At 34.8% G+C, this 26,295-nt stretch overlaps 1 protein-coding gene across 1 annotated transcript in view; it reads right to left on the bottom strand.

The window, feature by feature from the left end:
• Nucleotides 1-1,884: 1,884 nt before the first annotated feature.
• Nucleotides 1,885-26,295, bottom strand: part of Cph (BCL11 transcription factor chronophage) — a 48,363-nt gene continuing 23,952 nt past the window's right edge. The window contains exons 2-5 of the mRNA XM_077437031.1: nt 15,131-15,283; nt 14,850-15,050; nt 13,736-13,921; nt 1,885-5,530 (exon numbers count right to left, since the gene is read on the bottom strand). Of these exons, the coding sequence (XP_077293157.1) occupies nt 3,459-5,530; nt 13,736-13,921; nt 14,850-15,050; nt 15,131-15,283 (2,612 nt within the window). The 3' untranslated portion in view covers nt 1,885-3,458. The remainder of the gene's footprint in view (nt 5,531-13,735; nt 13,922-14,849; nt 15,051-15,130; nt 15,284-26,295) is intronic.

Raw genomic sequence — 26,295 nt, 5'->3', positions numbered from 1 at the left:
AACAGTTACAATGATAATAAGTTCAAATGCATTTTTTTATTTATTTTATTATTCATTTAAGTGTTAACATCTACAACCACATTTAATTTATCAATTACAAACTATACTTGATTTTCAATAGTTTAAAATAACAAATGTACACGGGATTTGGATTTACATTTAACAAAATATTTTTATATACACGAGGTGTTTCATTTCAAAACGACACACACGAACCAATTATATGTATCTACATTTCTGAGAATCTCGGATATACATATGTACATATCTCACCCTGGATTGATTTATTTGGGTATACATATGAGCTATATGGGAATGTTTTAGGAACGAGTGTGTTGAAGTTTAAAATGGCTCATAAATTAAAATGGTATAAAATATGTGGAAGTGCAATAATTAATTGGCGATTTTAAATTTATATTATAATTATTTTACTATTCCAATTGTATTATTTAATTTATTAACCAAAAAAGACTTTTTGTACTAAACTCACGCTATACAACCTGTAAATATATATGTATGTATGTATGTATGTATTGTAACGAAACACATTGAGCAAATACTGAAATTGCTAATAAAACTTATTATAAACATGTATAAATATCAAATAAAATTCATTATTTCTATATTAAGCTCAAGATAATTTTCATTTAATAAGTTCAATCTCGAAAAATTGTTGTACTATTTAAATTTTAACTATTTCTTTTAAGAGTTCGAATTTACGAGTGTCTTTTTGGTTGACTCATCGACTATTGTACAGTTAATAATCTTCGGTGAAAATATCGTATTACGTTTCAGTATTAAAATATACATAATAATAAATATTAAGTACACATTACTACACGTTACCTTAAAAATATGCAACATTTATTATTTAAAAGGAACTCATCAAAGATCGACTATATGTATATAATAATATGTATAGTTAAATAAACTATTACTCTGATTACAAAATTCCAAATATCTCGAATGTTTCTTTTAATTTATTTATTGTGTTTAAATTTTGAATAAAACATTCATACGTTTGGAATTTATTTTACTTACAATACAATTTTATATACTAAAAAAAATAATTTATAAACGCTAAAGATATGCTAAATTTCATTTCAGAATTTTTTTTCTTTATTCTGTTTTGCGATTTTATAATATATCTTTTGCTTCGCATTAAATTCGGAATATGTACATTTTATTATAAAAGACAAGTTAATCGAAATTAAACGGTTTTAAATTTTAATTGCTATTTTCCCTTACCCTGTTGTTGATAAACACAGGATCGAGTTTTTTTTTATTTTACACATTTATCTACTTAAATATTCGTCAAACCCTGTTAGTCTAGTAAAACTTGAAAAAAGGTAAATATATTTTAGTTTGATTTCGTAATTATTTTTGATCGGCTGGTTTATTTTTAACAGCTTTTTTTGCAAGTAAAGAAGCCTTCAACCTTCATTGAATCTTAAATTCATTGCAGATTAATTAATATACAGATAAATAATTTCTACAGTTAAATTTTAAATTATTTTATGTTATGATAAATAATGAGTGAAATTTATTAAATGAATATGAAATTTTACTATTTATATTATTCAATAAAAATGCAAGTCAAAATTAGTAATGTAAGTAATATTTTGTAATAACGAAAATCTATTTAATGCATCTTTACTTCTTTTTCTTGTATTTGTCGTCTCAAACAAATCCATTTTTGCATTTTAATAATTTTCAATACATAAACATAAATTTGTTTATAGTGATAGATCATATTCTGCTTCAACAGAAAGCTCATTTGGTATTTGTTGCTTGAGAAGTACTGAAATAATGTTATATGAGTGCAAATTAAACGGGTAAAAAAAGGAAAGAAAAAAGGATTCAAAGAAAAGAAATAATTTTTTTAACAAATGAAAGATTTTATTATGCAATGAAAACAAATAAAACAGAATTTAAATTTTACATGGTTCAACGAAACGAGGGATTCAAAATAAAAAATAAAAATTAAAATAATGGTAATTTTCTAAAAAATACATACTTTATTATTTAAATAGTAAAAAATACGACTCAATAGGTATTTTAATACTGGCATTTGAGATTATCGCAATATATATAATTACTTAAATGCTTTTTTTAATAATAAAAAAAAGGTGATAAAATATCACAACAAATCATCATTACAGTGTACGATTGGTGGTTATATGGAAAATGTTCAAAGATAAACCTTGCAAAGTAATAGTTATAAGACATCGAAAAAATGGAATCGATATTGCAAAAATGGAATGTAAGAATATAATTTATTTAAAATAACGTAGAAAAAAATGTAGGCGTTATATAATATATTTTTTTGATTTTTTAACAGAAAATATAAATGAGATTTTACTAGTATTTCGACACGTCATCAACAATTACTTTGCATTTTAATAAATTCGGTTTAACTCTGAGCGTTAAGTTTGCCGCGTACGAACGAACGAGTAACTCTAAAATTAAATTAAATTACATTAAGTACGTATACTGGGTTACAGTAGCTTTTAATGGAATCGAATTCATAATATTGATTTAAAACAATTTAAAAATTAACTGGAATTCTGAATTCAGTCTTAAACATTAACGTCCGTCACTGGTATTGTACAAATATTATACAATAAAAGTAAAAATAATAATGATAATATTAAAAAATCGTTCCGAAAATAAATTACAAATCTACAGAAAGGGAGTTGGAAAACGAAAAAACGTAAAAAACATATGCGTGTAATGGTATAAGTGTTTTGTTTAACCCTATCATCTATTCTTAAAATTTAAATATATAATTGCGCGTAAGAAATTATTTACAATATTGAATTAAAAAAATTAACACTAATAGGAAATACATACACAACAATTTGAGAACTAATTGAACGCCTTTTTTGCGTTATTTTTTTTTAATTCAACGGATACAACTTTGGCATGAGTTTCACAATAATCCATTTTTGTGGTTTTTCTCGAATAAGTCACAATATATAATATACATAATATAATTTTTAAAATAATTTATATTGTAGTTAATTATTTACGAAACGATACGAGCCGTTCGGCAAGCGTATTTGACAAGCAGAATCGATCGTAACTAAAATGTCTTTTATCATTATTTATAAAACAGTTTATTTTTTCATTTTAAATAACTTATCGCATATTTATATATGTATAAACAACACACATTGGCTACACTAGCTGACAACTTTCACTGGTTTTTTGCTTAATTTAGTATGTATTTCTTTTGATTTAATTAATGTGCGGATTATAATGCCCGTATTTGCATATAATATGTACAAGAGCTGCCCAAATGCTTGGCGCCTTTGTTCGAGACTAGATTAGAGCGTTCGCACTGGTTGGAGGTCTCTGAAGAGTGATATTGATCCTTCAGAAGCAATCACCTGCTTCTAAAATATCTGACTCGGCGGGGCTGGGGGCGGCAAGCGGAAACCACCCCACGGGAAGAGTCACGTGGCCTCTTCTTTGCACGCGTTCGAGTCATCAGAGATGATGCCCAGAGGAGCACCGCCCTTGCTCTGGTTTACCACACACTTCCTCATGTGTTTTTCAAGGGTTGAAGGTACAGAGAAGGGCATTTCGCAAAAGCGACAACGATACACGTCCTTGCCGAGCCTTCCATGCGTCTTCATGTGCCTCGTCAGCTTTGAACTTTGAGCGCAAGCGTATGAGCATAGCTCGCATTTGTAGGGTTTCTCTCCTGTGTGCGATCTCCTGTGCACCGTAAGGTTAGAGCAATTTTTAAAAACTTTCCCGCAATACTCACAGGTGTCATTCCTTCTACTGTCTTTATTCTTCAGTAGGGGGTTTTGAAGCAGGCTGTTTGGGCTCGGCTTCAGACTCTCGAATATATTGTCCGGGGGCCGCTGACCATGCAGATTGGGCAGCCACCAACCCTCGCCCCTTTCCATTTCCAGCTTCATTCTCTTGCTGGTTTCGAACGGGTTCTCGAAGGGGTTGAAGAGCGGGTGCGGCGGCCCGCCCGGGCCCGGCTGCCCAAGCATGTTTTTTGCAAACTCCTCTTTGAGACGCAGTGCCGCTGTCGGTGGGAGTCCGTTTATCTTCTCCTGACTTCCAGGAGGTACGGCACCTAGGCCGTTATTATTATCGCGGTCTTTATTCGCCAGCTGCCATTTGAGAGCGTTGCCAGACTCTTGCAAAGCCTGTTTATATGCTTCGCTGTATTGCGCTATGTTCGACAATCCAAATTTATCCATCAACTCGCCGACTAATGAAGCAGCACTTACGGGTGGTTGGGTGAGATGATTTAAAGGTTTTAAATGCTTTGACGGTTGGCCTGTAGACGGTACGCTCAAATCTTCAGCTTCGTCTTCTGCATAATCGTCTTCCTCTTCCTCTTCTTCCAACTCTTCCTCTTCTTCTTCTTCGTTAGATTCTTCCCCGTCTAAAGTTTCCACAGATCCTGCATTACTTGCTCCATCGTCGGGAGTTTTATGTATTTTCATATGCCGTTTTAATTTTGAACTTTGAGCACAAGCATGATCACACACGGTGCATTTGTAAGGTTTCTCACCGGTGTGTGCTCTCCTATGTACGATTAGATTACTTTGGAATCTAAACTTCTTTCCGCAGTATTCGCACGAATGTACGGCATCGCTAGGTGTATTTGTGAGACACAATGCTTGCTTAGGAGGTGTTGAAGCCGAGCGAGGAGTTGTGGTGATTGCAGGAGCGTTGGTGGGTGCTGCAGAAAGTTCCGATCGTTTCTCAGGCGGTGTTAGACTTTCAGGTCTACTCGGATTGCTGTTGTTATTGTTGTTATTAATGTTGTTGTTGTTCGTCAAAGGTGTTGTTGAGAGATGAGACGGAGAAGGGGAAGCAAATGGTGGGGAATGCTTCCGGGGGCTAGGTGAGCTTGAATTGCCTGTGGCCGCCCCCGGGCTGGTTGTACCGGCCAGTTGCCGCAAGCGCTGCGAGTAAAAATCCAGCTGTGGTTCTAATGATAGAGGCTGGGTGGGTGGAGGTAAAGATCTATCCCTAGGAGGTGCTGGAGGAGCGGGAGGTCTATCTGAAGGTGGCGGAAAGGGCGAATGAGGTGGTAGACTGCCAGCCGCTACGGCTGCAGCAGCAGCTGCTAAATTGAGTCCATGGTGTCTGAATTGTTCTGAAACCAACTGTTCCATGCGAAATCGATGATCGTGGTGGGAAGGCCTCGTGAACAACGGCGCTGGAGGACCAGGCGGATGAGTCAGAGGTGGTAAATTGGCACCAAGCGGCAGCCTAAGGAGACCGCCTACTCCAAAAGGTGTATGTAGATCTGGAGGCGGTGGTGGCAGCAGAGGATGGTGTCGCAGTGGCGGGGGCAAAGACGCCCCACCAGACGAACACGAACTTGTGGAGCATGAGCTGCTAGAGCTGTGGTTTCCTTTGTGGCTGCTGCTACTAGGTCCAGGAGATTCCACGTAGATTTTGACTCCGTGAGAGTGCTGCACGTGCTGCAGCAGCCGCCACGCCGAATGTACCCTCGCTTTGCAAGTAGAGCAGACGTAGTTGCTGGGTTCTGTGAATAAATGCAAAAAAACAAACCGTTGATTATTAGTATTCAAGGACAAGACGACTGCTAGGGTGCTCGGATGAGGGATGACGCTTCCTGAGAGATGGACGAGTGGGCAGGAGCCCCGCAAAGGGAGAGGGCTATTATTCAGAAGACCCAAAAGCCTTTCAGCTGAGCCTATTTAGCATTCACGGTGTGTTGTGCCATAAGGCTAATGGCAATAGTGCGGACGATGGTCGAGGGAAACTCGACGCTTACAACCACGTAACTCAAACTTTAAACATTTACTATATACATACATACATACATATATGATATGATAAATATGTACACGTTTTGAGTTTTGAATTTACTATATGGAATGTTTCAATTCGGAAAACTGATTTATATAAAATCAAGTAATCGAAGTCAATATGCATAAAAACATAGGCCAAATTTATATAATGCATATATTCGTATGTATTGAGAATAAATTTATAATACATTTGTATATGTGCGCATACATATATGAAAAATATGAGATTGAAGTCACAGTATTAAGAGTGACCCTTTCGAGTCGGGAACGTCATATTTTATGACTAGGCTGTCCGGGATTATATCACCCGTTTCCTGCCCGTGGGGACATCGTGACAGAGAAAAACTCTTAAAAAATATATCATTCAAGACGAGTGCCACTCGTAATACCTCGCGCGCGAAAGGATTACCCGAACAATTAATTTTTATACCGCATTATAGAAACCTATGTACATATATACATACATATATGTAGATAACAATGCAGTAAACTCAGACAGATTGTACCTGATTGTCTCTTATTGTTCAGAATAAGTCGGGCGGCTATCTATCGCATCCTAGTAGCTCGTAGCTCAAGTAATTTTTGAAGCCATTATTGACAATTATCTGTCTACGATACGACAGTCTACATAAAATACGTACATACGTACATATAAATCGTAATATTTTTAGCAATTTTTACACGTGTACATATGTACAAACAAAAATACTTTGATAACGTTCAAAATTAATACAATAAAATAACATGTCAATTTTAAATTAATGTACGTCCTCAATGTCGTACAATGTTGATGTAACATAAACCTCGAACAATTGGACAAATACAAACAGCGCTCAAAGTTCAACACATTACTTACATATTTCAATAACAAAAAATAGGTAGTATAGGTATATTATAAATTATTTTACGAATCTATTTATTAATTCATCCAATATAGTTTGGAGTATTAGATATTATACATAATATGAAAAATTAATGAAACATTTCATATTAAATTTATATTTATTTTTACGTCAATACCGATAGTTGTGGGTGTTGCATCATTTTCGAGCAATTTATACGGGTTATTTTGCGAGAACAGAAGAAGCGTCGCGAAAATAGAACGAGCTTTTCCAACAGGAAGAGCAGGCGACTTCCGGAGCTGGACAGGGATGATGCCAGGCGCGAACAAAAGAACCAACTCGTCTACCTCTAGTTGTTGGTGTCAACTGGGAGAAAACTCTGTGCTAGATATTTGAATAATTCTCTTGGGTTGTATATATGTAAGTTTGTACTGCAGTAGCTGAATCCACCATAAAAAATATAAAATGTAAATATGTTTAAAACAAAAATCGATTATTTTAATATCAAATTCTGTACACGAGAAAGGGATGATTTTGCATTTGAAGGTACATGTACATAAATATGTATGTAATATTATATAGATTAGGATCATAAAAAAAATGCAAATAATAGGTCGCATATACAGCCGTGGACAAATGTATTAGGCCACTTTAAATATGGTTTTAACCGAAAATACTCAAGTATTTGAAATAATCACTTCGGAATCGCATTTTGCTAAGGATTCCTCTACTATTTAACTCTATTTTTTCTTCTTTGGGTTTATTATTATTTAAAAAAAAATAAGAAATTGTCCACTTGACGCAAATCAGTGTTTTGTCGCGTCGCTTTTATCGTTTACGCTTCTGATGAAATGAAGTGCATATTCTTTTATTGAAAAATGCGGAAATCGAGTTAACGGAACAGGGCTCATAATATTTTAATACATTTTCAAGACAAGGAAAAAAATTCAAACAACCTAAATTAGCGCAATGTGTGGTCTAAATGACATTAAAAAGGTACAGTGAGATTGGTTCTATAAATAATAGATTAAAAACGGGAAGAATAAGAAAGAGATCACTGTTTCAAGATCTCATTTAAACGACCGTGTCTTTCAAAATCCTAAAAATGGACCTTCTGAGCTAGTGAACAATTAATGAAAAGGAAATGAAATTAATAATTTTCTTCATAACATAATTTTTAAACACATCCTACATAGAAATGAAAAATTTGGAGAATATTATCGATACGTGTAACGTCTGCTTGTACGTACATGTTTTCCCCCAAATAATCCTATTTATTTGTCATTTTTTAGTGTATCATTTGCGTCCAAAGTGACGCCATCTAATTATGTAAATATCCGCAGCAAATATTGGCTCCACACATTGTCATTTTTACCGTATTTTACGGTCACACCCCATGGTTTAAAAGAAAAATTCATTCGCGGTCAATATGTGACCGAATATCCATCGTCATAAGCGCGGGGGAAAAAGCTTTCTGCGATAAAAGACCGCAATGGTTCTAAAAAAGCATTTTCGTCTAAAATTTATTGTATTATATATATATGTATATATATATATATATATATCTAAATTATGTAAAAAAATATACATACAATATGTATGAATCTAATACATTCAAAGGAATACGTATACGTATGTATGTATGTATGTATGAGCAAAGCGCAGTATTACCATAGTTTTAAAGTTATATGCAGCTGACGTTACTTTTATGCACGATGTCGACTTTCACCCCCTAAAAAACACTTTTTATCCCCCAGAGAGGGAAAGTGGCGTTTTAAACTAATATTGCAACACTTGTCAACATGTGTTGTTTAAATCCATTATCGCCAAAAAAAAGAAGCAGAATTGGGATGATCGTGTAAATGCAAAAAAAAAGGTCACTTAATCCCAAATTTATCCCCTCGAAAATACATTTTTCACTTCACGGCAATAATGTTCGTTTAATGAAATGTTATATTATTTTAGATGAAAACTGGCTGGGAAATTTATTTTGGTGAAATTGAAAGCTGCGACAGCTCACCTCCACCCACGTAGAAATAAACTTTAAAGCAGACAGACGGGGGGTGGCCGCGTGGGATGGGTTGCAATCTTTTATGCCGTTACGACCCCTGCCTCTGACCCCGGTCCATCTGAAGGGGTTGCCGCCGGACAATGGGGCCGCAAAGGGTCAAACTGACCCCCCGTCGTTGCGGGGTTAACGCTCGGATTGCGACAATTATTCGATGATCATCAAATTCGTCGTATTGTGTGCGGCAAAAAACGGACTTGGTACTCTTCCATGAATCGAGGATTTAGTTTGAACAGAAAAAAATCTGTATACATTAAATTTCAATAGAAAAAAATTCGAATTTAGTATATTAAAACATCCACTCAAAAATGATGAGAATAAAATTTGAATATAAATTCATAGGTATAATAGATATATAATTATATTTAAAATTGTTAAAAGAAATTATGAATATTTACTTCGTTAAATGTGTTACATACAATATTTATGAATCTAATACATTCAAAGGAATACGTATACGTATGTATATAGTAAAATATAGTCAACTTATTCTTGAATAATATCGTGTATATGTAGATGAATATTAAATAGTAGCATTGTATTTTTCTAGTGGATCCTGGCAGGAGATTTGAGCATTTATTACGAAGCATAATCGAACCGAAAGGGTGAAATGCGTTAAGGTTTAAATTTAAATCACAAGCACCCTTAAAAAGTTATCGGACCATTTTTTAAACGGCGTTAAATCAAATTTGACCATCTAAATTGTATCTGAATTGTAGTGGGTGCGTCATGAGGCCACCCGGTATGCATCAAACGAACGGGTCATGCGATTTGCATACGGCCCGTTAATCTCTCGAGGATCGACGTTTCACCATCACCATCGTTCTAACCATAGAATGTGCCATGGGCTATTGTAGTGACATCTGTCCGCTTTTTTCACGACCAATGCACGCCATGAAAATCATGTCGAGCGTGATGGATTGCGCGACGGTCAAGAACGGGTCCATAAACGGAATGATTTGTTCACACTGCGTTTTTGATTACATTTTTTAAACAAACGATTTAAATTAAAATATAGCTTTGAATATTTAAAGTTCAATTTAATAAGTATTATATTTCAATTGTGAATTTTATAAATTAAAACATCACATGTCGAATTCGATGTCAGATTTATCCATAAAAGCTTCAACGTTGAAATTAATACATAAGTAAAATTACACACATGCAAGCTTACTAACAAAAGTTCTAAAAAAAAATAAGCGATATCATGGATATTTTTTAGCTATAATTTTAATACGAACGTGCATACATTAAAAGAGTAATAAATATGTTTATGTCACGATTGGCTCGTGTACGGCAGCTGGCTCCCATCATAGAACAACGCCCATTCATTTCGTCCTTTCATTTCAGACACAAGAGAACGCATCTCATCAAATGATTTTTTTTAAATTTTTTCGGATCCTTTCAGGTATACAAATCCTACTTTTTACGCGCATATATAAATCATCATCGTGGTGTTTTCGATATGGCTGAAAAAATACGTTCTTAATAACGACGTCGCGTTGCCTTCTAGGTAACAATGACGCGAGACACGCGCGTGTTTCTGCTACCCCTTCAAGATTATCAACCCTTACGGTTCAAGAGACAAGAACTGAGCACAGGAAGGGTAATTTTTTCTTGACATTTTTCCTCCGCGATCATGTCATAACAGATGGACACGCGAGGAGGGGCTTTAGTGTGCTGTTTGAAAGGGGTTGATTTTTTTTTTCGTCATCGCCTTCGATGATTTGGACCTCGTGTCTGGCACGGGTCACAGATTTAATCTTCCTATCTAACAATAAGTTGGGGATCCTGTATAGGGGTAATCGTATTATAAATTATTTTTCAAGACGACTCGGCGCGACGTTCATTGTCGATGTAAAATCGACGAAAATTAAACATGAATATTATTACATGCTTGAAATATTGTTTAGATAATTTTGGGGTACTTAAAAAAATATTATTATATAGGCAAAGTGATAAATGAAGTCGAATGTTTGCATTCGTAGATAAAAATTTTCTTTACTATCTAATATTTTGTCATACGTAATTAATGGCAACTAGATTTTTGATCAGTTATTAATAAAAATTGGCCAATAACTTTTTGATTGAATGGTCAGTAAACATATACGAATTAGGACTTTGGTTAGTAGAAATGTCCATATACGATATATTTATTTAATCGCTCACATATTTTTGGTTTTAAAAAATCATTTATGTATAACATTAAAAATATACTGACCTTTAAATTTCAAATCCTGAGCTATCAATAACTATCAATATCAATAAACTGCCCATTTATTATAACTATTAATAGTTTGTCTACTGACACGCAAGCAATTTTATTTCATCTACTGATCATTTACTTTAATAACTGGCCAAAACTATTTGAATTTACTGACTGATTAAATAAACGCCTTACCTAATATGTAAATGCATTGGCGAATAGCGAATACTTGTTAAATGGGGCGATAGATACATACATTATTGCTGATTTCTTTTTTCTTTACTTTATCGATGTATGTATGTACGTAGTTTGTATCCGTATTATAATATTTTATATATATATATTTAAACTACACAACTCACAATTTGGAAAACAGTTAGAAAAACCACTGAGATAATAAATTAGCAGAGATGTTTAATGCATTTTAGTTTGAAGTAATATGTATACGTATTTAAATTAAGTTAAATATATACATACGTATTTATATGTATAGGCAGATATTATTTGATTGTCTAGAACATTTCAATGAAATTATTATTATATAAGTAAATATATTGATTGCTAAATCGATATAAATTTGAGACGTCTCGCCACTTACGTACATAATATATTATTAACTGGCATATTGTCGTAGCAGTATTTATATGTGTAAACGGGCGTGATGATAGCGTCTGGTTCAATTTGATCGGTCTGTATGTAAATAAGTGTGACCTGTCCGCACCTCGAATCCACTACTAACAAATAGTGATCTATTTGAACAATGCTAGACTATATTTGTACAAAGTGGTACATTCTTCGACAGCTATACACATATTGTTACATGTTTTTCCGTCGAGCATATAAATCATCTAGCACTCGTCCTACAAATGAGGTAGGAGGTCATTTCAAAATGAATATAGAAAACGTTGCATTGATGCAAACAATACGCGTTATGATCGAAAAAGTGCACGTCCGCGTATTTTTCTCGGTCTTTCGAACTATTCCATTATACGCAATTATGCAATATTACGATTTCTTTTTGGGTCCACGCAGACAATGGGAGAAGAGTTGCAACACACACTCAGAATCCACAGAGAGCAATGATAAGGCGTGGGTTTTGAGAAAAAGCGACCGTGACATTTCACGATGTATCGGTAGAAGGATTTTCGCGTTTATAGTGCGATCGTAATTAATAGTTGAGACAGACGCTTGTGAATAATGTGAGTTGCTTGAAAAATATATAGCAGGTACAAATGTCACCGTTAAATTGGACTTTGCAATGAATGCGATTTCATGGTCGTTTGTTTTGGTCAAGGTGTTGTGCGATTTTTTTTTTGAGAGTAGGGTGCGGCTGAAATATGCAGTTTAGTATCTCAATAATTTCATTACTCACACAAATATGTATATTAATTTTTATATGCAAATATATTTCATGTGAGTAAACATGAAGGAAAAAATTTCTCCGTCGACCTATTTATTGAGTTAAAATTAATAAACAATTTATGGAACTATTAATGGATCAATATGACACTATTAGAATATACGTAAGATTTATTGCGAATAAAATTCATGTATAAAAAAAGCTTTTACAAAATGTACATATGCATATGTAACAGTTCACGTGCTCACTCCGGTTCGTTCATGAACATACTATTTCGTTCATATACGAACCGATCAGTTATAGTATACACAAAATAACAAACTGTAAACGAACTGGTTTGCACATACTATTTAGGCATGAGTTTAAGTATTAACAATCGCTTAACCCATCGTCTATGTATTATATGTGTATGCTTACCCGGGGTTGCAATATTTAAAAAAATAAGCGGATACGGGAATTATAGCAAAATTGTAATGTGGTTCCCATAGGATTTTCCTTTTAAATACTTAATATTTTGAAATCTCATGGATTAAAAGTTCTATGCACACCTTTTGAGTCTATTTGAAGATAGCTTTTGACTGTTAGTACTTAAACAAAAAACCAATAGTTCGTGTATGAACAAACTAGTATGTTCAAGAAAGAATCAGAGTGAATACTTAGATTTGCTACATATACGATTCATATTAAACAAAAAATAAGGAGCGCACAAAATTATAATTTAAGTAGAAAAATTAAATTAAATTACATTAAAAATTAAAAATAAATTGAAAAAATTGCAAAGTGATTTTGATGATTGAAAAAAGTACATATGAACATATATTTAAGAAAATCGTATGTACATATATATAATAATATATTATATATTTTGTGAAAAAATGATCAATGGGGACGGGTTAATGGAATACTATAGACCTGTGCTATATTTTCAAACAAATTGCGTATTAAATACAAACGAATACAAAAGGAGAGCAAAGGGTTTTTCTGTTCAGATGCCGCGATATAGAGATCGAGGGTCAGCGAATGAATGGACTTATGCAAATGGACCTCAGCATCAGTCGTGTCGCCTTTTGTCAGACCTGTCAGGCATGTCAGTCGTGGCCAGCGGGGTCGGTTGCGCTTTTTTATTGACCGTTCGACCCCTGATATTTTTATTGTAGCGTAGTTTTCGACATAGTGCTCCACCTCTGCCAGTGAGACAAAAGGTTGAAATTATTTTTGCGAAGCCCCGGTTCGATAACGCGTCGCCGTGTCACTGTAGCGGTGACACACGGAGGCTGTGACTGACACGACAATAAGATAATGTACTCGAGGAGGGCGCAAAAGGGTTCAAAATTAGACATCAACGTCACACATGACGCGAAAGAACAGTGAGACAAAGGGGTGAAGCAAAAATAGATTTATTTTTATTTTTTAAGGAGATAATTTCGTCTCGAGACTTACCACTGTGCATTGTGTTGGATTCCGCGTCGGCTACTTCGGTTCTCGACTTCTTTTGACCATCTTCAGGCGATGAACTTGTGTCCATCTGCAATTCTTGTTTGATCTTGGGTTTGACGTCTTCATCCAAGGAACTGGACGCCATGGGGGAACAGGACGCTCTCCGCTTGGGCGTCGTCGTTTCTCCATCTAAAATAAGTTAATCATTGAAATTATATGAAAAAAATTGAGATCATATAATATGGTCATAATAAATTAATATCAGACTTAGGCTACACATGGATTCCGCTACACGCTCTATTGTTAATATATTTTTTACATGTTTTTACGAAAAAAAATTTTCTTGCTCTGATGATTTTTCTAAAGAAAATATGACCATTTCTAAGAATACAACATACCTTTTCTTCTTTACAGTAATATTTGAAGTCTAATTTCATAGTGAAATTTCAGTTGAGCACAAATACTATTATTGATTAATTAGCTTAGGAATTATAGTAGGGAGATGCTCCACTTTTCGTAACGTAAGTATTTAGATAATAGTTGTTCATCTATATTAAAGCTACTATTGAAGTAGAGTTTTAAGCTATCACTGTGTAATTATGTAGGTATGTAGTGAAAATCTTATTAAAATTACTTCGTCGGCGTCACATTTTGAACAAATTTGTCGGATGAAAAGATTTACTTGCCGATTTTTTTTAATTTGACTTTAAATGTTTTGGGTCTAGACAAAGTAAAAACGACCGTTGCTTGAAACGTGGGTTAAAAAATGTAAAACCATCACATATTGATCCGAAATTTGATACATTTATCTCAGTCATTAATTTGCATAAATTCGCCATATGTATGTAGAAATGTCGAACGATTGATAGCTTATTTGTTGAGATTTGCAACTGCGCAAACTGCCAACATGCTGAAAAGGCAATTTAAGCAGTTTGTATGAAAGTTTTGCAGCTTTGGCAAATTCGATGGCCCATAATTTAATTCGTCGCTGTCTACCGAGATGCACGTGTTATTGAAACAGTTGGACACTAAATAACCATATGCCGACGCAAGAATGCGATTCGAATTTGAATATAAAAACAAATTTCCGCACTCGTATCACCGAATCGAAATTTACCTTCGTGCAGCCTCTTCGGCGTACTGGAAGCAGCTCCGTCTTCAAGGAGATGGTGAGGGGCTGGCAATGCAGGACTTGCAGGTGGTGGGGTATGCACTCGTCCTTTCCTGGCACCCATGGGTGCCGAGATCGAAGGTCTTCGTGCATTCGCCACACCCAAAGGACGACCACCCTCGTCTGAATCCCTGTCGGTGGTGGGACCTGATTGAAAAGATACATTTTATTTCATTGCTTTCTTTGAAATTTTTTCAGATGATCATTATTTTTTTTAGGTACATTACCTTGTGGAAAACATTGTGAAAAGTTTTCCTTGTTGCATGCTAGGACCTTATGCTGGATGAATCGGACTATGTCTGCCAGCGCGAAAGCCTTCTGACAGCCTCCGCACGTTAGCAGATCCTGGGATGTCTCTCCTTCGGCACTGTCCGCATCCGCTAAATTAAAAAAATGTTTACATTATTTTTACGTCACATAGTGTAGTAGTAGAACTACTCACCCATTTAATACAACAATAGTATAATTACACACTACTAAAATAGAACGACTAAACATTGAATTTATTTCTACATATAGAAAAAATTCGGATTATGTAGAAAATTTACGTCGTGTCTATAAGAATTTCAGTTCCCAATACCAAGTTTCAGTTCGATAGGACTAACGGTGTTCAAAAAATCCCAAAAATACATAGACACACACAAACACACACACACACACACACACACACACACACACACACACACACACACACACACACACACACACACACACATTTTTTCTAGATCATGAAAACGTGTTCAGTAATCGATTCGAATGAGTCAAAATCTCGAGTTCGAATTTTCGCATGATCACAAAACTTAATCTATTGTTACTACGTACATAGGTAAAGCAAATATAATTAAAATGTGTGCTATAAATATTGCAACATTTCCGCGTAGGTGTGTGTATGTATACATATATTATATATACCATAACCTTCGATATTCTACGGATCATATAACTGTATAAATATTATTCCCGATTAATCTGCCAGTGTAAAAACGTTAATTTTATATTATTGTTTATACACATGTATTGAATATTTACAGCGTATTGAATGTTGACCACAAAGAGTATATGTAAACATACACTTACAAAATTTAAACAACGTATTTGTACAATATTTTGAATGTTGCGTGTAAGAAGCGTATAATTACGAAAATGTTTTGAAGGGCGTCAGGTGAGACGCGTCCCCATAGAAATATACAGGATGGTCAACGCTCGCCTGTCGCAATACAATTGTTATCCTTTTGTTGCGGTTGTCGACAGGACACCTACTATTAAATAGTAACCACATATTTGGACGTTGAAGAAGAGCCATTCGGACCCACAATGGAAACGATGTACATACATACATATATATGTATGTATGTACATGTTGACACACGAGGCTTTTCTTGAGTCAAAAGTGTTGCGGCTCACACTGTTTATTTTCGACTCTCCTTCATTATTTTCATGGGATGGATGGATGGTCTCCTTTCTTCTATTTTCATTTATGTCAGTGTGTGTATGTATATGTACACAGACTTGGCAAACATATTCCCATTGTAATCGCACACCGGACGTACCCGACGGCTTCGACATATCGGGTCAAGTTTTTCCTGCGATGGTCGAATATATATGTATGTACGTATGAAAATAATGTAATATGCGAATTTGTCCCATTTATTATTGAATAAGATAGGTTTGCATGTCACGAAGGCAAACATTTACTTTTCGAAATTGTGCCATTTCTTTTAATACGCTGTGCTTGTAAGTGTACTATAAATACGACTAATTAAACAGGTGTTTTTCTTTCTATGGTATTTTTCAGTCAGTATACAATGTACATATCTAGTTTAATTATCAAAAATAACAACGGGTAAACAGTAAGTTTCTCCAGAGGCGCTTTTCTAGATTGTGGATAGTTTTCTTTTATATTTTTGATTAATTTTCACATATTGAAATGAAGAAAACGAGTGTTTGCGATAAGAAAAGAAAGAGCCGGACGCGTTGATAAGACGTGTATGAAGTACCCGTCAACTTGAGCAAATATAAGTTCAACAACTGTCCAGACATATGTATGTATGTATGATTCGTCATCCATTTCTCAAACACACCTGTGAAGGTGATAAATTTTTGGATTGATTATTATAATTATTGAAAAATATGCATACACGTGGATTCGACAACTGTTCGACGGGATGGGAGGGTAATAATATGAGCGATTGAATTTTTATTTTAATGGAAATACAAGCCGACGACAAAGTGGTCATATTACAAATATGGATTACCCGTTGTGACCCGAATGGGCGTCGGAAGATGAAGACGATAATAAACCTGGATAAGGTGACGTCTATCCGCCGGGGATGAAGTCGCACAAGAAGAGAATAGAAGACGGAAGAAAGGGGTGGATGAGGAGGCGGACGGGTAGATGGGAGGAAGGGGGAAAAGGTCGAAGGGGGGTGTTCTGTAATAAAAAAGTAATAGAAGGTATATTGCTTCGGGCTGGAAAACCATTGGCAACCCCGGATCGATGACTGGGAAAATGTTTTCCCGAAACTTTGGGTGTGTCAATTTACACAGGTTCGACAAGTGTAAAAAAAGAGAAGAATTTTCGACACGACAGAAGAAAAAAAATAAGAAAAACATGCACGGGGAAATTCGAATACAACGAATATCGCAACGATTATATGTAATACAAACATATTTTTTGTACAAAATTTCAATACTTCATTAGAAAATTATTATATATTTATTATTATTTCGATTTTATTAAGTATTCAGGAAAATTTAACTCCACAACTCTCGCACGTGTTCGGCGATTTTCCAACGTTGTCGGAAAATCTCATCTTGTGGCGAAAACAAAATAGCCAATAGGAAAACAATCAAAATAAATCGAAAAACCGACGATATGGTCTTGGTGTGTGTAAATGGATAGGACAAGGGGAAAATGAACCCAGTTTAAGGAATCCAGCTGAGCCGTGTATTGTACATATGATACAAATGTCCGATTAATATAGAAATGATATAATATAAAAGAACTTAAATACTTTAGGGTTGTATACCTATAGAATAAATTGGAATCAATAGTAAGAAACGAGGCAAATGTGAGTAAAAGAAGGTTGAGAATAAATGTACATAAATATGCTAGTTCTTATTAACGAAGATTGAGGAAAATTTATTTTCTTATTACGAAGATCTCAAACTGCTTGCGTGACTCTTTTTATATTGCATACCATATAAATAAATATGCGTCTACTTAATATAAACATACAGTTTGTCGGCAAAATGCATTCATCGGGGGATGCAAAGTGCAGTGGCCCCTTGATGCGACAATAAGCTAAGGCATTTTTATTCCAACTAACTGCCAATTCAAACGGTGGGCCGCGTAGATGCTATCGCTGTACACATTGGGCTTATTATTTTTTATTCATTCTTATTAACACAAAGTGAGGCGGTCCTTTTGAAGCGATTTCGATGTGAAAAGCCAATAAAGCGATTAACGCATCGGGCATGTTGGATTCGAATTGCATTTACGACAAGTAGACTTGAGATTGGAGAACTGACCGGAAGTTGGAGATGCAAATCTCAAGTGATTTTGGTGACGTCATCGACTAAAGGTGCAATTTGAGTGTTCCAGTCATTCAAATTTGGAACACGTGTGTTGGTATTCATTCGTATTGTGGTGTGTGAAGTGCTTCGTGACTCATTGCAGTTTTATCAAAGAATCATATCTTATAATTTAGGCAAACAGAAGTGCTAAAGGTGCACGTGTGTATTTAATCTTTTTTACAAACAAACAGTTTTTTTCACCCTATGAAGGCGAATTTAAAAAAAAAACATCGAGTTGGTTTTAAATGTAACGAAAATTAATACATGTACATTACAATTGTATTATTGACCAATAATTGTGAATATCCAACATAGGGACTATTTTAAAGGGAGAAAAAGTACTGTAATGTTTTATACATATATGTACCTACATAATTGTATAATTATTATATATTTATATACATTTACATTTATATTATATATTTTTATATTCATATTTATATGTCAAACTGATAAAAATAATCTACAACACGTTTCTATTCGTCTCTGTTTTGTGCAACTTTTTTTGTCAAACTTTCGTCCATTCTTTTATCTATGTATATACGTGACCTGCCCATTTCAATCTCTTCACTCTCTTTACTATATTCACTACCCTTGTCATACTTTTCACCCACATTGTCCGTTTCCTATTTCTCCTCGTTATTCTGAATGTATATAATATAAAAATTAGCTGATATCAGTAATTAAAATGAGAAAAAGTAATAATTATATGAATTTGTTCTTTTGAATTAAATTTATTCACAGCAAAAGATATATTTTCGGCATTAAGTATGAGTGTCAATGCTACCGTATTATGTATAAATTCAATATTATTTTGATTTAAATTCAAATGATAAGTATCGTACTAAAAATTGAAAGATTTCGAATTTTTTCGAAAAGTTCGGTGCATGTGCAAGGCAAAAAGCGCGTCAGCTGCATTCGGTGGGCTTTCCCCTGCACCTCTCGAGGGTGCATTGTTTGACGTATGATTGTACCCTTTGTCACAAACACCGCTCTGGATTATTAGCTCGAGTGCCACACTTTGAGGCCATTCCATACCCCACCCGCCATTCGAGGGTCGTATTCAGCTTATAACGTTTTGCCGAACATCTTTCCGCAAATTGTCCAACGTGCGATATCTCCAACCCAAAAATCGCTCATAAAACCTCAAATTGAGAAAGTCATTGTTATTATTCCACCCTCAAAACACTCGAATGGCAACAGCAGTGGACAGTATTGAATTTCACACAATCCCCTTCTAATTATTTTTTAGTCGTCGCGTCGAGATGATTTTCAATTGCACTGCGTCGGAAATTGGTGATGTAAACGAGTTTAATTGACAATTTTGGGGGTTTAGGTGTTTCGGTGGTTTTAACGAGAGAAATCTCGACAAATATGCGAAAAATTTAATAATCCAACGGCGACATACGCGTATTCGCACAAAGGACGCACAGGGGTGGTACAATCGATCATTGGACGAGTATTGTGTGTGGAATTTGATACGTTATGAATTGAAGGGATGTATAAGTACATATTATACATATACACATAAGCACAACTTAGTTCAAAATGAGCACACCTTGTCGTCAATCTACAGTGTGAAGTATTGGAAAGCAATAACAATATTTTTCTTACAACTTCACACATTAAAATTGATTGAATTTAATTGGCAAGAAAAATGTAATTAAGTAATGTAATCATAATATCAGTGTGTGAATCGATTATCGATTCATTTTTCCAAGAGCAGACAAGAATAGCAGAACAGAAACTTCAGAATGATTTTTTTAATGCATTTATTTAATGATATTACAAAAATTAAATGATCAGACAAACTAAATCTCAATCAATTTCTATGCAAACTAATGCATCTTTAATTCTCAGTTTAAGACTTCTTCACAGTTGTAACCATAATTGAGATAAAAAATTGAAGATCAGATGGTACTTGAATTTACATTAAATTTTTAAAATTTTGAATAACCCTCATACCTGAATAACCCTCATACCTGAATAACCCTCATACATTGAATAACCCTCATACCTGATTTGTATTAAATTCACAAGAAGCTATTACTCTAAAATTTACAATGGTGAATAATATTGATTTGTTCTTTTAGATTGATTATTATTTTAATAAAGACTCTAATGTAAATAAATACGTACAATACATATGTAGATGCATCGTGCACGTAAACATGTATGTTTATTATTGACGAAAATTGCGAAAAACAGGATAAAAGTGAACAATCCCTTCGGGTACAACCCCTTCATCCCTCGAAAGGACAGATGCTCTCGCTCGGGGGTGGATCGGGGTAGAATTTGACCAAAGGGCAGTTGGGTCAGAAGGGCGCATGCCCGTTGCTGGCCACTGGTCAGTACGTGGGTGGACACCTTTGCCCTTATTTGTCAGAAACGATGACGTACATGAAAACTACTCCCATTTCTTTCTATCACACAGTCCTAGGGGTATATTTCCGTCGCGGTCTCTCGAGTGTGGGCGGGTTACAGTGTGTATGGACCACTCGCTTTTATTGAGCGAAACATCAAAATTACGTAGTACGAATGCGACACCACTGCGACGTGTCATTGAAAAACTTACAGTATTTAAAAAAAAAATATTGCTCAATTTATTCATACAGTATGTGACAACTTTTCTTGTAATATATATTTTCACGGATAAAATTTTAATGCAAACTTTGTACGATTCAATTGATGAACGCATGAGAAGTGAGTAATATGATAAAATCATTCCATTCATTCGTGTTTTCTTATCGCTATCGTATTTAAATTTCAAATGCTTTTTTTTCACACAAAATTTAATAATATAAATAGATATATCTGGAAAAATTTAAAAGCAAAGTTCGCGCATCGTTTCAAACGCACGCACACATGTTTTTTAGCAACATAAAGGGCCCCCTTTACGATGCCATTTACGCAGATAAGGGACGTATTGTTTTTTCCCGCCGTTATGAAAAGGTTCGTTCATGGAAAATTCAAGATGGCAGGTCAGTAAAACGAGGTGCACGTCGCCGGTGGAAAAGCTGGCCAAAGAGGACCAATGAGAGGTGAGGGCGTGACTGCGGAAAACGTAAATAGAGCCTGCCATATTGAGTGGAAAAACTCAAAAATAAATACAAAATCATATTTATATTAAAACAAATGAAACCATTTTTATTAGAATGGCAAATGATTTGGTTACATTTTTGTAATGTAATATTGTTTTTTTTGGTCTCCCTTTGAGACTCGATACAATGCGGTGGTGCAGTAATAGGATTACTTTGACTTGTGTCAATTATAACGAACTGTTTACGTCATTCAGCATAACAAATATGTCTTGTGTATTTGCTACATATGTTATATAAATTACAACAATAATAAAGTTATGAATTTTATATAAAAATTCACCATATATGCCTATCATATCATAACCGACGTCCATTTAGTGATATTACATTTGCATTTGTATGTAGATCAAATTTATTCCCAATTTTTACGATATTGATTTTAGCTGTGTAAATCTAAGCTAATTTTAAACGTGGTTTTAATTAATTTATAAATTTATTTTATACATATATTATTTTACATCAAAGTGTGTTACTTCTTAAAAATGTATGAATTTTAAACAAAACGAATCGAATTTATTCATAATATTTTTCAGCGAGGAATGGAGCTATACAATATCTTTAGATTATTTCAAAATTAGTTTACCGTTTTTTAACCGGGATTTTCCAAGCGGTTTGTGGTCGGAATGCTACGTCGCCGTTCCGTACCGAAGCGTCGGATATTTACGGCGTCTCGACGTATTTGTCGTCCACCTCCCGAACCCCAGCGAGGATTTATTTTATTTTCGGGGTCCGTTTTTATTGGATAAGGGCCACGAGACGCCGAAAAACTGGCGCTTATTGCATTAGGGCCGACAGCCGCGGTCAGTAATTGCGTTATCCAATTTCCACCGGAGAAGACACCTAGCGCTGCCCCGGGGAAACTACGAACAACACGTCTGTATTAGCTGTGCTTCTCAAACTTCACACTCGACACAATGTTGATGCTGAATGCTATGTAATGAAGACGCATGTACATACATACATACATACATATGTATGTATATACATATATTGAGCGTGTTGACAGACGCGACGACGCTACGCCTTCTTGACCTTTTAAATAATTGTATTTGATTTAATTCTACGAATCATATTGAATTGAATACTAAAAACCTTTAATATATTCAATTCAAAACATATTGGTGTATGGAAATAATTTGTTACTAATCAAAAGATTAGAACACATAAAGGTTGTTGTGGAATGGTAGCGATCAGAAAAAGTGAAATAAATAAATAAAATATAACTTGTTCATATAATGCTTGGGGTATTGCGAGATATCTGAAAAAAAAAACATTGAAAAGTAAAACTTTTAGTTATGCATTAACAAAAAAGGAATTTGAAATATGGGCATTTCTGGGTTATCTTACACGTGAGTAGAAGGGCGAAAAGAGGCCAAAAAAAATGGAACTTTCACCGTTTGATATTTTTCCACACCTATAAACATATGAAAAACATCAGTGGCGTAAACAAACCGGTCGTCGGGGAAGGGTAGACCCGGTCTTTTGTCAAGGGTGAGAGTGAGGGTGGGTCGGCCGATTCTGGCATCAAACGAACGCACCTTTCGATTATTTCGCTCAATACATTGATTTCATCGCACTCTGCGTGATCTCGATTAATTGGAGATTTAATTTTCGCCAGCTAGATTGGTTTAATTCGAGCTGCAACGGTGTAATTGGAAGTTGCATCTTAGAAGCCGAAGACGCGGAGGATAACCCTCATAGGGGATGTTTTCTGGGGTCGATTGGGGTGTGGGAAATGCCCGGTAGTAGTTAACGTCATGACCCCGAGGCGTATTTGTCACCTTGAGGGTCCATAAAACCCGCCAAAACGTCCCCAGCCAAGTTCCAGGCACCCGAGACGACAAATTACGACTCTGGAAGATCCCCCCAAGAAGAGCACGTAAAACTTCGGAGTCCAAAAGTCTAGTCTAGCCGATGATCGAAGTCCAGTATATCGCCGACCGATCGCAGACGAGATTACTCAATGAGTCTGTTGGCAATGTACTAATCTTGATTTCGTATTAAACGATGATAGATAGCAAAGAGATTTATTAATTATCAGAAGATTCCAATGTACTAGCGATAAATAGTGAACCGGTTCAATTCATTTTCTAAAATGTGAGTTTAATATCGATTTAAACAATCACATGTTTATTTTAACCATGTTTATCAACTATAACGAATGCATATGAATACGCAGTCATTTAAATAATCAAAAGAAAACTTCGTTATATCACATGTCACGGGTTCCGTAAAGTAATTAGAAAATGATGTTCTTTTTAAGAAAGTTTTATTTTTTATGATTTTTCTCTCTCCATACAAATACATGCACTTCACTTTTATTTTAATTGCTTTACATTCATAATGTTTGGTGCTAAAAAGTTAGTTAATATTAAATATCTTATAAAACACGTAATTTGGAAAAATAATGGATGTATCATATGTATATAACATATTTTGGTGTTAAAGCATCCGAATTTCCCGGTATTACTATGTAAGATGAGTGAAAGTTGAAAAAAAAAGTAAAAAACGATATTTTTTAGGAAATTTTATAGGATTGAATTTGATATTTGAACGTGAATGAAAAATTTTCTATGGTCTAAGTTTAAGTAAGTATTGTGGATTTTGTGATCAGATTTGGTGATTTGTAGGGTGAAATACAAAAATTTAATAACAGAAAGAAGGTCAATGTATGTATTATATACATATGTGTATAAATATAAGTTAGAATACGATAATTAAATATAGTATTGTTATCGTACATATATAAGGGTATGATAGGATACGTCCTTTTATATGTATGTATGCGGTTATTATTGGAAATTTATACGGTGAGGGAAAGTAAAATATTATTGGATTTCGAGCGTTGTTCCACGTGGCCGCAAAGAGCGGGCACTGAAGCGGAATTTATTCGAGGCCGCGAGCGCGAGCCAATACGATTTTTCCGGAAGCCGTTGGAGTCGGTCGTAAAGGCCATAACCGGCCCGCGGTGAGTTTTCCGCCGCCGGATATCCGGTTTTCCTCGCCAGGCCCCTCCCGGTCGTCACTGGCGGGGGCTAATAGTTTGCGGTCATTATTTTGATATACGGAGCTGAGGAGGAAATGCGGCCATGCGGTCTTCATCCCCCACCTCACCACATTTTCTTCTCCCTCCTACATATCCCCGTCAATGGCCGCACAATTGATGCAAATCGGCGTCCGAGCGACGAGACAAAGCGTCCCTGCGGAAAGAAAAACGGGTTTTTCCGACGGAATCGCTGAGGAACTCAATGCCCGACCGGAAGTAGAGACCATTCCGAGAAAATATCTCCCATATTCGAAAATGGCACTTAAGTTTTTTGGCATAATAAAATAACATACGTAAATATACAAACAAAACCTCATATATAAAATAATAAATAACTTCAATAAATATAACTTGACTTTTAGTCATTGGAACTATATAAACAATTAACGTTGTACGTTGAACTAATTTTATAACATAATGGTTATATTAAGAATCGATAATTTGGGCCTAATTTTATTTTAATAATAATTGCTATTGAAATTTTATACTTGTGATAATATTTTACCGTGACATTATTAAAATGCATAGATATCTCCGAATAATCCAGAACAAATCTCTAGAAATATTTCATAACACGCCCATGTTTACTAACATGAAAAAAACTACAGCCCCGAAAAAGCATTTTGTTAATCGTAGACATTACAAACAAACTAACTAACCAGTTGATTCTATGACAAAATCACCAATAACCATACTAAAACACAGTCGACGATTACAATAAGATGTCTATTCCGTTCAGGTATAAACACAGATAACCTAAACACGATCTGCTTTAGTCGACTTCAAAGAGCCTTTAGTTTAAATACTATGTATGTATTATGCACATTTATAAGAATTGTAAATAGGTTTTGAAGCTTTTTTCGTGATATACTGTACAGTGTACACTAACAATAAAATAAGATAATTCGTATATAATACTAACAAAAAGTAAAAAAATGTAATAGACTAAACATTATAATATACCTAAGATTTATTGTGAACATAAACAACATTTATAAACAATAAAAGGCATTTAAAAATAAAAATAAAAATAAACTGCATATGCACATACATTTATGTATGTATGTATTTAATGTATGAATAAGTATGAGTGCTACTCAAGTATCGATGATTTTTCTTTATATAAAAATTCATCAGTTAAAACTATCGGCTGATCATTGGAATTATATATGTACATACATATGTAAGTCTATAAAATGTAAGCTGTTTGTTAAGTGCAACCATTTCTTATATACGAACTGAATCGAATCGAATCGTCGCAAATTAGCGCAAGATTACAAACGAACCAACATAGAACGTAACCATGTATGTATGTATCTCTGCGAAAGTGGACAAATGAAGCGACGCAAATTGGGTACATTTTTATATGAGGGAGTGTATGGGGTGGATAATAGGCAGATACCGACGATAAATTAGAGTGCGCACAATGCGGATATCAAATGCAGCCACCCACAGACGGACCGCGGCGAAGGTCTAATAGTCATCTATATGATAATTCTGGGACCGGCGAGAGAGCGAATCTATCCGATACGAATCTCTCATTAATATCAAATCGTAAAAGGCAGAAAATCTAATCGCGCACCGCAAATGACCCAAACCCCCGCCTATATAGCGCTGCTAAATTGGAACCGATATCTCATCATTTTTAGCCGGGAAAATATTTTTCTAC

This window comes from Arctopsyche grandis, chromosome 8 (assembly GCF_051622035.1).
Source record: "Arctopsyche grandis isolate Sample6627 chromosome 8, ASM5162203v2, whole genome shotgun sequence".
In the NCBI taxonomy this organism is placed as follows: Eukaryota; Metazoa; Arthropoda; class Insecta; order Trichoptera; family Hydropsychidae; genus Arctopsyche; species Arctopsyche grandis.
Note: the sequence above shows the minus strand (reverse complement) of the source record. Positions and strands in the feature narration are given on the sequence as shown.